The sequence below is a fragment of the Mesoplodon densirostris genome, chromosome 16 (genome assembly GCF_025265405.1).
Source record: "Mesoplodon densirostris isolate mMesDen1 chromosome 16, mMesDen1 primary haplotype, whole genome shotgun sequence".
In the NCBI taxonomy this organism is placed as follows: domain Eukaryota; kingdom Metazoa; phylum Chordata; class Mammalia; order Artiodactyla; family Ziphiidae; genus Mesoplodon; species Mesoplodon densirostris.
Window position 1 is genome coordinate 70,648,592 of NC_082676.1, and position 13,557 is coordinate 70,662,148.

Here is a 13,557-nt window from a genome sequence, read left to right on the forward strand (position 1 = left end):
AGACCCTGCCTCGGCCGCACCTACAGCTGTTCCGGCCACCGGGCGTCAGGCTTGGGATCCTTGCTCCCAGTTCCTGTTCCCAGGGTGCTAATTCTTCATGCTGGTTACGTTGACGCGTTTGGATTGATGGTCAGGAAGTTTGATAGCAAAGCAAACAAATTACGCTGGCCTGATGAAACTGTTTATCAGTCGTCCTCAGAGTTGGTGGCTTGGCGTGGCTCCTGGGTGAAATGTGTCTGTAAGACTACCCAACAAAAGCTGGCAGCCCAGAATTCAGTTCTCAATAGCCATTTACACCTCGGTAAAAGGGTTAGCGCTGGCCGATTGCTACCCTGTTTAAATCTTAATTTGCATCTTTATGGAGGTAGGGCTTCTTCGGGCCTCTCTGCTTCTGGGTTGTGTTTGTGTACCTGTGGGTGGGGTGTCACTAGAGGTTTTCTCTTATTGGCAAAGGTGCTAAGTTGCTTCAGGAGGACCAGTAAGCTACACAAATTGAATTAGCGGCTCGGGTTTTGACTGACAACAGTCGGCTTTGGTTCATTAGTTAATATTTTGCAGCAGTTGTGGGCTTTGAGCATTAGGTACGTGAATGCATTCTGTTACTTCTGTTTAAGAACCTCATGGATCTTAGGAGGATTTTTAAATGTTCATTGTAATCAACAAATTTCCGTGGGAATCAAATGCAGAAAACCAGGCCTGGGATCTGATAAAATGATAGTTTTTAAATCATCTTTTCTATCCAGACCATGTGTTCTTAGTGAAAAGATCAAAGCCACTTATGTTTCAAAAGGAAGGTAGGACTGAAGCCGTGAGTTTCCAGGCGGGGTTTCTGCGAGCTCCGGAATCGGATGCAGACAGTCCATCTGGGTTGTCCCCTTCCCACCCTCACGTGTGGGTTATTCCTCAGTGACAGGCTCACCATCCACGGCCACCTCTGCGAATGATGCCTGTTTGTTGTTGCTTGTTCTGAAATACAGTTTCCTCCCTAAAACTTTGTTGTGGATGTAACCATCTCCTTTCTGATTCTTCAATTTCGTTAAAAAGACAGTAAACGTAATTCATAAAACTTTTAACAAGTAACACTATAATATGTAAATAAGGTAAGCAAACTTGTCGCTACCTGGAGTCGGGGACCACACCATGCTGACTGCTGTCTTCTGGAGAAAAGGAAGCCCGAAAGTCAAGCTCGCATCACTGCAGCTGAAGCGCATCTGTGCTGAGTCCCCCAAAGATAAGACCCACGGGCATGTGTGAAAGTCATCTGCTACAGTTAAGGAAAAGTTTATTTTCTGTTTGCTAAGAAGTCATTCTCAGCTTGTGATACTGAAAGAAAAAGCATAACACCTTTTCTCCCTTACTTTAAACAAAAAATTCTACCTTAATTTGAGTGCTCACATTAGCCTGATGTGGAACTGCTTTCTTGTAAATTATGTCCTAAATTCTGTGTGACTGAAAAATGAAGCTTTCTTAGAAAGTAATTACTTTAAATTTAGCCAAAAACTTATAAAGTAATTACTTTATGGACTTCCCTGGTGGCGCAGTGGTTAAGAATCCACCTGCCAATGCCGGGAACACGGGTTCGAGCCCTGATCCAGGAAGATCCCACATACCGCGGAGCAACTAAGCCCGTGCGCCGCAACTACTGAGCCTGCGCTCTAGAGCTCGCGAGCCACAACTACTGATCCCCTGTGCCACAACTACTGAAGCCTGTGCGCCCTAGAGCCCGTGCTCCACAAGAGAAGCCACCGCAATGGGAAGCCCACGCACGACAACGAAGAGTAGCCCCTGCTCACCGCAACTAGAGAAAGCCTGCGTACAGCAACGAAGACCCAACACAGCCAAAAATAAATAAATAAATAAAATTTTAAAAAAGTAATTACTTTAAATTTAGCCAAAAACTAATTTTATTTATTGTATACTTAACTATTATTCGATAAAATATTTTAAAGTGTTGTTTGTGTTTCTAGCAATTGCTTGTCATCCAGCAGGTTTGTCCACTTGCCGGACTTCACAGAAAACAACCAGATGGTAGGGCCCAGTGCCTTGGTGCCAGGCCACATAATCCCCAGGGAAGACTGGACATGGGCTGTCAGGCCATTGCCCTTCCAGCTGAAGTATTTTGGTAAGAATGCAAATAGAAGACATGAAACAAATTGGGGTCTTGAATTCTAAAATAGTATTTTCATAACACATAGTCTTTAATCTTTAGCTCAGTACACTGTGTGAATTATTTAAGAGTTATTTTCAGCAAAGGATTGATGGATATTTTGCAAACTAAAGTCTATCCCATGGGGAGATAACTGTTAGAAATCTCAACACAGACCAACTTGTCGAGGTTCGGAGTTAAATCTGGCATTGGCCGTAGCTCCATGGGGACAGTGCTTGCGGCCGTCTAATTGATCACTGTCTTGTTGATCACTCGTTGCCGAGCCCTGGAAGCCCCAGACTGTTGTGACACCAACATGTAAAAACAGGCTGTGAGGACAGGCGTGTCATGAATTCCCTAATCTGTGTTTAAATCTTGGCCTGTCATTCAACACACAGTGTCTTTTTTTTTTTTTTTTTTTGCGGTATGCGGGCCTCTCACTGTTGTGGCCTCCCCCGTTGCGGAGCACAGGCTCCGGACGCGCAGGCTCCGGACGCGCAGGCCCAGCGGCCATGGCTCACGGGCCCAGCCGCTCCGTGGCATATGGGATCCTCCCAGACCGGGGCACGAACCCGTATCCCCTGCATCGGCAGGCGGACTCTCAACCACTTGCGCCACCAGGGAGGCCCAACACACAGTGTCTTTAAGTGTGTCTTCAGCATCTTGTGAAATCACAAGTCCAGTTGCTGTTCTCAACAGGCCTCTGGTCATGTTGAGAAGACTCGGCAGACAGGGCATAACTGGAGAGCAGTACAGAGTAGGATTCTGTCTGCGTTGTGCTAGAGGAATTCAGGGATGAGAAAGATCCCTGCGAAGGAGGCAGTGGGAGAAGCTCCCAGACAGATGTGGGGGGAGCTGGTCTAAGCAGGCCTGATGTTTGGACCAATCAGACTAGGAAAGAACGCAGGCGTTTGGCGTGTGGTGGAGCACTGGCCCCACCGTGGTGGTGTCAGGGGTTGGGGGGTGGGCACGGATGCTGGCATCAGGGAGCATTGTCTGTAGGGCGTTTATAACAATAATCAAACCGCTCATCAGCTTTCTCTTCTCATCTTTCCTGAGAATGGCAGAGATAAAATGCTCATCCCTGGAGGGAGGCTGCCCCCACCCCTCCTTAGCACAGTGGCATTAACCAGTGTCTGCCAAGTTCCCTGCTGTACTTGGGTTTGGGAGGAGGTGCGGAAGTCACAGCCCTTGCTCGGGGTTTACCACCTGGTCGGGAAGTGTGTCTAGAAGCATCGTAAGCTGGAGACCCCAAGCCCACAGAAGGCCCTGTTTGTCAAGCACAGTATTTAACTTTCTTTTGAATAGTTGCCCCATTTTAAAATTTGGGAGATGGCATATAAAAATAAAACTAGTAATTGTGAATTTCCAGCTTCTCGAAAACTGGAAAGATGTAGCCTCACTGAGACACACATTCCTCAGTGGGAGCCTAGGGTGACTGGCCCTTTGAGGTTGGCATGTGCCCCAGCTTTTAGCATCCTCGGCCCACCAGCCATGGGTGCTTGGGTCCTCCCCCACTGCACTCACACCTGCACGCTCCTCCCCGGCCACCCAGAGCACAGGGTCAGTCCCCTGGCCAGTCTGTCCCTCACCAACCCTATCCAGGCACATCTGCCAGGAAACCAGCCATGGCTCCAGAATCCACAAGGTTTATCTCCGTTGCCTCGCCAGAGTTTTATACCGAATTTTATTTCCCTTTACTATCCCATCACCACCAACTGCAGCCGCCACCTGGCCAGACTCATCTCCTTGCTGGTCCCCACACCTCTCTCACCCTGGCATTTCCCGTCACCTTTGCCTTGTGGCTCCTTGGCTTCAGCTATCATCTCTCCTCCATCTGCATCCTGCCCAAGCAGAAGGTCCTCCTCCCACTTCTTGATTGTCTTCCCCTTGTGCGCTCCTTTACTGCTCTGAAATTGGCTTATCTTCCTCTTCTTAAGGGCAGGTCTTGATCTCTGGTGGCCTCAGCCTGCAGCGGCTTGAACAGGGTTTTGGTTCCCAGCCAGAGATTGAGGTCGGGTCACAGCAGTGAGAGTGCTGAATCCTAGCCACTAGACCAGTGGTCAGTGACAAGGCCCTGGCCCTTCAGCTTTGCAGAAAAGAATTCCCACAAAGACAGAAGGTAGTGAAACAAGTAAAGTGTTTATTAGGAGGAAAAAGGGTACAGTACGTGTGGACTCTCAGAGAGAGAGTCATGCCCTTGTGGTAGTTTGAATCACTTATATGGGGCATTTCTTCCAGGTTTCTTTTGGCCAGTCATTTTGAGTTGCCTGATTCTGAGTCTATATTTGGTATATCTCAGAGTCCTGCCATGTGCATGCGCATCTCTCAGCCAAGATGGATGCCAGCGAAGAGGCCTGTGGGTAGGTTGGCATCACTCCCCTTTTGACCTCCAAGGAGCTTTCTAGTTGGGCAGGTCTCTTTGACTTCGAGAATAAGAAATATGTGGTCTTTTATCTGGGCAGGGCCCAGGCTCTTCTCTCGATTGTCCTGCTATTTTCATCTTGGAGTATCGGTCCACAGGGAACGAACTCCAGCTGTTTACCCCGGGGGTGGGGGGAGCCCATCTATCTCCTGCCTCAATCTCATTCTGTGAATTGGTTGGCGACAAGATAAAGCCTTCCATCGAGAATCAGGACCCAGATTTTGCCTTAGGAAAAGCAGGTATCCATAGGTGCTGTCAGTCCCACTGGCCAGGAGTCCAGGACGTGTGGGGCAGCAGAGCTCAGGAGTGAAGGACCCAACAGGGTCTGGCCCTTAGGGATGGAGACTCCAGGCTTAGCGTTTAGACAGGAGCTCGGGACTTGGCAAGGAGCTGGAGTACCGACAGGGTGGTCTGGAGTCGAGAACAGGGCTTGAATCTGGGAGCCCATTTCTATTTCCTGCCCAGGGTGGAAACCTGCTCCAGAGTGGGGGTGGGTCCGTACCTCCAGTGTACAGGAGGAGCAGGTCTTTTTCATCCTTGCATCATCGGGCGCATGGCCATTGAATAGATCTAGTAACTTAACCAACCTTTGCACTAACTACAAATTAGTAGTACTTTGCTAATGAACATTGGTTTATAAGTTGCTTCATTTTCCTTTGGGGGTATGTATTGAATCTTCCCAAGTACACATGTGATCAGTTCCTTTAAAGGAGAAATACTGTTTTGTCTTTGATATCTTCTCCCATAGCTTTTTAGAATCGTGCAAACAGACATTTTTTTTTAAAGGAAATTACTAGCCAATCTCTTTGGAGGCTGTTGTGGCCCTATGACCGACCTAACCTAAAACAGTGGCCAAACTGCTAATGCTCCACCAGTCCCCCCGTGGACTGCAAACAGATGATGAGGGCTACATCCCTCTTTCCACTCCTTCCTGTTCTTACTAAGAATAAAGAAGATGTTGCAGTGGGATCTGCATGGAGAAATAATAGTCATTTTTCTACATTCAGAAATAGAGGACGTAACCTGTACTTCAGCCAGCAGTTTTCAATTTCTCAACAGTGACAATTTAAGTAAACTTCATGTGAGTTGAGGAGCTCTAACTTTGTTATGATTGACAATGTAAAATTAGCCTTTTCTGCTGTTAAGATTATCTGGCATTCCTATCAGTCAGGTGGCATGTGGAATGAGATTGCACAGCTGTGGATTTGAACATCGTTAAAGTCTTCAAAGGGTTAAAAGCGACTTCCTCTGATGGATTTAAAACTGCCACATACACACAAACAAGTTTTTCAAACCACCCCGTTTTACATCTCTGTCGAGAGACAGTCTAGTTGCTGCGTTTTTATGTCTAGATTATATTACAGATATATTTCAGTAAACCATGAGGAGCCACCATAGATTCTAGAAGCTGGCCGTCTGTGCTTAAATAAACATCTCCTGCAGCACCTGTTTTATTTTATAGGCTCTGTAATCACAGTGACATTCTGAGAAAAGACCTTGACGCCTGTGAAGCAGCTGTCCTTCACCAGATCCCCAGACTCTCCCCTGGGGGTGGCGGCGACGAAAAGCAAGTCAGGTATGACTGTTGTGAAGTTGCTGCTGTGGTGGGTCGGCCCTTGTTCCCAGATAAGGGTCTCAAAACACTGGTCCACATGATCAGCACTGTGCTGGGCGCTTGTAGCATCAATTTAACTGTGGCTTCACCATCTACTTCTTTGTGAATGTGTCTGTTTTTCATTGTTAATTGGATATATCTACTCAACCCCTGCCCATAGCAACATTTTTAGGCTTACTTGGGGGGAGGGAAGATGGGTAGGCTTTGTCTGGCATGTTAGCATACCCAGGTTATCCAGCAAAGCCACCATCTAGAGGGATGTCCTTAGCAGGTCCAAACCCCAGATAGGTTCCTAAATTTCCAAGGTCATGCTAGTGATACAGACCCCTAAGTATGTTCCTGTACCAACAGCATCGACAAGCCCTGGGAGCTTATTAGAAATGCACGTTCTCGGGTCCCACCCCAGATCCACTGAATCAGGAGTCTGGAGGTGGGGCCCAGCCATGCAGGGTTTGAATGAGTGTTTAACTCTGCTTCCTCAAGTTCGAGAGCAGCGCTCGGAGGACGTGCCTTAAATGGCTAGAAAGCTGGGGTGAGCGAGTGGGGGTTAATCATTTGCAGGGTGGTTGGCGCATACGAACCATGATTCTTGTACGTCCTTCCTAAATCAGATAGAAATCGATCCTTCCACCCACCTTCTCGGCACTCTAGGTGTCTTCTCACGCATGGCCTCAGAAGCTTCGTGGCATCTGGGCTTCTTAATTGAATTTGCAAAATTACAGGTGTGTAGTATGTGTAATGGTTTGTCCAGTGCTGGCCCCTGGTAGGTGCTTGACTCATGGTACGTGAATGTTACCAGTGTCCTAACCCCTATTTTTATTCTGGGGACTAACTACATTTCCTGTTTATGAAGTAGGTCCCCACCGTTTTGCAGCAGAGAACAAATGACAGCTCAGGTGTGGTCAGCCATCTGAAAGGGCCTTGACTGGCCAGGAGAGCCAGAGGGGCTTCGGGTCTGGTTGTCTAACATCCGGCCTCGTCTTCTCTCCCTTCCACATGCCACACAGGCACTTTTATGTAATGATATAAACAGGAAGGATAACATGATTTTCAGAGTAGAATTCAGCGTGTATTGGGTCCCATCAGGGCGTGAGGAGAAGTCAGGGTAATGGCCTCTAAAAGGACCTTGTCACAAGAAAACTTGGCTAATCTCAGGGCTCCATTCCACAGACCACAAGGTGAGGTTCACAAGTCCGGAATGTGTTTACATTCCCTTCTGCATCATGCTGTGATCTCCAGACTACAGAGGATGCTAGACATGACCTTCCTGGGTCAGTAGCTTTTCAACTTAACAGCAGTAAAGGGCAGTGCATGAAAATCCTCTGCCATGTTCTTTATCATGTGAAGTGACAAAAGGCAGTCTTAAAATACCCTTTCCAGGGGTGTGGAAGAAGCTGGCTGGGGAGGAGTCTGTGGTTGTTTGGTGATTGTGTACTGTAAGGCTCTTCAGCTGGACCCCGGCTTCTTTCTCACTGCCTTGTGTGTCTGTTGATATACTATTTGGCATAAACCACAGTTGTGGTATGTCGCATAAAAAGCATATATGCATTTATAATTCTCTTTGCAAACTGAGTTGTTAGACTAAATGATTCATCGTGTGACTCTCTTAACCTGGGCTGCCAAACTGTGACTGTGGGTGATAAGATATGATATCTCCATCAACTACACCAATGTTTGTTATAGTTTCTCAACATGCATAAATAGAGCATTGGTTTCCATTATGAGAAGTTGCATTTTTACATGACTGTTGATCTACAGTTATGTATAAATCAGCCTTCCAGAAGAAATGATCCTTCTTTATGACCAACACAAATTTTAAAATTAATATCTGGGTCCTTCGGAACTGTTTCTTTGCCACAGTCATTTTTTAAAGCCAGATAAAGAAGTCAGGAATGGTTCCATTATAATGTCCCTGTTGTGTTCTGTTACAATTAGAATTACCCCGTGACTGAGGAAGCTGTTCAGTGCACACTGATTGTCACTGGTTCCCTCTCTATCCTCGGAAAAAGGCCCACGTGTCTACCTGACCTTTGAGAGACAAGCAGTCAGGTCTTAGCTGCCAGTCCTTTCTCACAGGCTTTATTTCTTTATTTTTTTAATGCTCCTTATATTTTATTTTATTATTTTTTAATTGGGGTATAGTTGTTTTACAATGTTGTATTAGTTTCTACTGCACAGCAAAGTGAAGCAGCATTCCCTGTGCCATACAGCAGGCCCTCATTAGCTGTCCATTCCATACACATTAGTGTATATATGTTAATCCCAACCTCCCAGTTCATCCCACCTCCCCTTCCCCCCTTGGTGTCCATACGTTTGTTCTCTACATCTGTGTTTCTATTTCTGCCTTGTGCACTGGTTCATCTGTACCATTTTTCTAGATTTCACATATATGCGTTAATATGTGATATTTGTTTTTCTCCTTCTGACTTACTGTACTCTGTATGACAGTCTCTAGGTCCATCCACATCTCTACAAATGACCCCATTTCATTCCTTTTTATGGCTGAGTAATATTCCATTGTATATATATACCACATCTTCTTTATCCATCAAAATGGATTAAAGACCTAAATGTAAGATGGGGCACTGTAGAACTCTTAGAGGAAAACATAGGGAGAACACTCTTTGACATAAATCACAGCAAGATCTTTTTTGACCCACCTTCTAGACTATTGGAAATAAAAACAAAAATAAACAAATGGGACCTAATGAAACTTCACACCTTTTGCACAGCAAAGGAAGCCATAAACAAGATGAAAGACAGCCCTCAGAGTGGTGGGAGGAGATATTTGCAAATGAATCAACGGACAAAGGATTAATCTCCAAAATACACAAACAGCTCATGCAGCTCAGTATCAAAAAAACAAACAACCCAGTCAGAAAATGGGCAGAAGACCTAAACAGACGTTTCTCCGAAGAAGACATACAGATGGCCAAGAGGCATATAAAAAGATGCTCAACATCTTTATTAATTATTAGAGAAATGCAAGTCAAAACTACGAGGTATCACCTCACACTGGTCAGAATGGCCATCATCAAAAAACCTACAAATAATAAATGCTGGAGAGGGTGTGGAGAAAAGGGAACCCTCTTGTACTGTTGGTGGGAATGTAAATTGATACAGCCACTATGGAGAACCGTAGGAGGTTCCTTAAAAAACTAAAAATAGAACTACCATATGACCCAGCAATCCCACTATTGGGCATATACCCAGAGAAAACCATAATTCAAAAAGACACATGCACCCCAGTGTTCATTGCAGCACTATTTACAATAGTCTCACAGGCTTTAACCCCAGTGTCACGCTCCCCCTGCCCTCTGTGCGCTCCCACCTCCTGTGCCCCTTAGCACCCAGGAGCTGTTGCTAGGTATTCCCCGAAGTGAAGTATTCCCTTCTGCCTTGTGATATCCCTTGGACTGAAACAGTCAGCTGGTCATTCCAGAAACACAGACTTGGAGAGAATGATACTTTTGTTCCTTAATTGTTAATGACATTGATGTCACAGAATTCTAAGCCGGGCAGAATGGGAAGGCTCTAACAGCTTATGGACTCGTGCAGGCCTGTGAATAGAGCCATGTTTGGTGTGGTCGTGGCCCTGCTTGAGCCCCTGACCAAACCTCGGCAGGCGACATCTGTCTCTTTGCTTTAATCCCATCTGGAAAATGGGACACCTGCCCCATAGCATACTCTGAAAGATAGTGTGAAGATTTCTGAATTCTCTATCACAAGGTGAAGCATCTTTAAAAAGAACAAAACCATTCCTATCATCGTTATTATTAATTTTTGTTATATCAATGATTAAATGTTGAAAGTCCTTCATATGAAAGGTTTACTATTATTAGGTGGAGGACCAAGTCATTATTTTAGACAATTATGAGTTTTTAAAATGTGATTCATGTCACTTGGGGCAGTTGATTTTAAAAATCTGTTCATATTGCCTCCTGGAGAATATATTTTAACACAAAAGTGATTACTTAATCACTTTATCTTATATGAAAACCATAATGAGACCACCCATGAGCTTATGTTTGTCCAGGTGCAATTAATTGTCTCTGTCAGTGGCTACTTTCAGATGGAGTCACCCAACTGTACTCTCAAGCTAATGCTGAACAATTGAGTCAGCTTTATAGTGTTTGGAGCATAGTATGTAGAAATCTCTTTATTTTATTCTGCTTATGTTCAGAATAAAATTCAAGGTACTTATTACTTTGTCTGCATTTAAAACTTTTGTCAAATTACCAATCTGTTGTAAATCATTTGTAGTTAGGAAATGCTGGTACATTTGCTTAAATTGCAGTTTTCTCATTGGAAACCATTCCAAGTATATGAAATTAATTATAGACTATTTAGAGTCTATTGCTTTACTTATCTTTAATTAGAGGAGTATATAATTTAGCTGACATCACACTTTGTTTTTTCCGTGTGATATTGATACTGTAAAGTTTCCGAAGTGAAGTGGACAAAAGGGGAAAAAACTTCTTTAAGTCCTTTGTGCCATTGTGTAGATGCTCTGATTCTGTATGTCTGTGTAGAACCAGGGGCGGGACTCCACACAAGGCCAGCCATGGCCCAAGCCCTCCTTGTTGCCGAGTGTTGGTTTAGCTGTTCAGAAGTCACAGGTTCTAGTGCTCGACCTGCTCCAGGAGCTTCTTTGCTTTTTGACCCCGTAGGTTTCGTCCTTTTGTGAAGCAGGTATAATAATTATAGGAAACCTTAGCTACTTGTTTCACTCCAGGACCCAAAGGATGGTTACAGTTGGCAGAGGTGTTAGTAACCCGAGTCTTGCCTTGGCTTTGCTTCTGCAGAAATCATGTGTATCAGTCACCAGAGAGACTGGTCTCTGATAATTCAATCCATCCCAACTAACTTAACTAGTTTAACTCATCCTCATTAAACTTGTTTTCAAATTTAATTCATCCTAACTAAACATTCTTTCAGGCTAAAAACACAATTGATTTACTCGTTATGAGAAGTATACCTGCTGACTGGACTAGGGTTTGCCGATGGCCTGTGAGTGCATTTTCCTAGGAGGGAAATAAATCTATTGCAAACCCAAGTACAGATGCAAAGGTTGCTTCATTCACATAGAACAGAACAGAACAGAGGAACTGGGGGCTTTATGACATCAGTGGGATCTAGACATCACCAGGAGAGGCAAGTTGCTAAAGGGGCTTTCTGCCAAACCAGCCTGGAACCTTGGAATCATTTGGGGAAGTGTTTAAATAAGTTCCAGGATTCCAATGATGCATCATCCCACTTTATTCAAGTCTTGGGAAAAATTAGGGTTAGGTCAGGCAAAGGTTATAACAAGATTTATTTTAAAAGGTTCTGGATTGTACCTAGACTAACTTTTTTCACATTTTGTTATGAAAATTTCCAAACATACAGAAAAGTAAAAAGAACTGTACACCCACATACCCACCACCCAGATTCTACCATTGACATTTTATTACACTCCCATATCTGTCTCTCTCCATTTCCCATCCATCCATCCATCAGTTCCAATCTGTTATTTTTCTGCATTTCCAAGTAGGTTGCAGATATTAGTACACTATTTTTTAGCTTGTACTTCGAAATTTTTAAACATCCACAAAAGCAGATACGAGTATAATGAAATCCCATGTACCCTCACCCAGATCCACAGTTGTCAACATTTTGCCAGTCTTATTTTATCTCCTTCCCTCACCCACACTTTTTTCTTGAGTAGTTTAAAACAGACATTTTCCTCTCACAAATACTTACATCTCTAACGTACAAGGATTAAATACCTTACCATTTAAGAAGATTCTTTATTACCTAGTCCTTGTCAGTTTTCTTTGGCTTTCTCAAAAAATGTCTGTCTGTATTTGCTGTGTTTGAATCAGGATCCAAATGATTTCCCTGTAAACTGGTGGTTGGACCCGGATCCGGGATTACATTCCAGGTGGGTTATTCTGGCAGAATGACATCCGAGCCAGTGCTGGTCCTTCTTACTCCACCTCCTAAGGCGGCAGGTGTGCTGCCAAGGCTGGGCCGTGGGCTCAAGCGTTGGCAGATGGATGCCTCTGATATAAAGCTTCCATCACGCAATTTTCTCAAAATTAAGATCCTTTCCTAGATGCATTTCATTCACTTGGACTTAGAAAATGGTGACTTTTCTAACTCAGTTCTTTCTTCTGGATTTATTAGTTGGAAAAACTTTTCCCATCAGCTACTTGGTAACTCTGAAATTTTTTTTTCAACCACAGAGGCAGGGTAAATGCTTGATTCTATCCCTTTACTTAACCAGTTTCCAGAATAATGAACGAGTTGTTGCCCTAGCAGCATCCAAAGGTTGGTTTGTTTATATTTGTGTGGTAAAAACACACATAAACATAAAGTTTACCATCTTAACCATTTTAAGTGTACAGTTCAGTAGTGTTAAGTACATTCACATTGGTGTGCAGCACATCTCTAGAACTTTGTCATCTCACAAAACTGGAGCTCTGTGCCCACTAAACTAGTCCCTATTTCTCCCTCCCCCAGCCCTTGGCAGTCACCACACTACTCTCTGTCTCTGTGAATTTTGACTACCCTAAGCATCTTATGTAAGTGGGATCGTACTGTATTTGCCTTTCTGTGACTGGCTTATATCACTTAGCAGAATGTCTGTAGATTCATCTGTGTTGTGGCCTGTGAATCCAAAGGTTTTTATTATTTTTAAAATTTTATTTACTTATTTATTTTTCAAACGAACTCATGTATTTTTATATATTTGCTGTGTATCAGTCTGTGGTAGTCATTATCCTTTTGGTTCTCAAACTGTCCTGTCCTTGGCCAGGGGAAGCCCCTTCAAGAGAACCCTCAAGGCCTTTGCACACAACTCAAAAGTCTGAGAACTTCCTTACTTCCTGGAACGACAAGGTGCTCCGGACTCATCTGGTGCATTTCCTGCCCCAGACCTGGAATATAACACATTTTTCTAAGCGGGCCTGGTTCCTTTTAGTACTGCACTCTGGAAATTCCTTTAGCCCAGAATATATTAGGTTCCAGACTTTTCTGGATAAATTGTCTAATACTACCTTGATTATGGGGGCCTTTAACAATGTGGGAGGTTCATAAGTCACCCAGCGCGGCACACGTCTAATGGGTCTCCTGTTTCTGTTTCATAGGTTTGAACAAGCACCAGCCTCAGGTTTATGGAGGACACCATCGGGTCAGCGTGTTGCCACCTTGAAAAGACATGATAATTCTATCCAAGAAGAGGTGGTCGCGAAGCTGTCTGAAGTTTTCCCAGTCAAAAACGTGGACCGGAGGACAAAGGTTAGTCATTTTTATTTTTTTAAATAAGTTTCAACATGTACAAGTTAGTCATTTGAGGAACTATTTATGTTCTTAACAATGATTAACATA

The 13,557-nt window shown here is 44.1% G+C and overlaps 1 protein-coding gene across 4 annotated transcripts in view; it reads left to right on the forward strand.

Moving 5' to 3' along the window:
• The window catches only part of KIZ (kizuna centrosomal protein), a 113,591-nt gene that overhangs the window by 62,463 nt on the left and 37,571 nt on the right, over positions 1-13,557 (forward strand). For 3 of the 4 annotated variants that reach the window (XM_060120287.1, XM_060120288.1, XM_060120290.1), the window contains 2 exons: positions 6,034-6,147; positions 13,317-13,467. In XM_060120287.1, coding sequence (XP_059976270.1) covers positions 6,034-6,147; positions 13,317-13,467 — 265 coding nt within the window. The remainder of the gene's footprint in view (positions 1-6,033; positions 6,148-13,316; positions 13,468-13,557) is intronic. The other variant, XM_060120289.1, reaches the window with a different exon arrangement.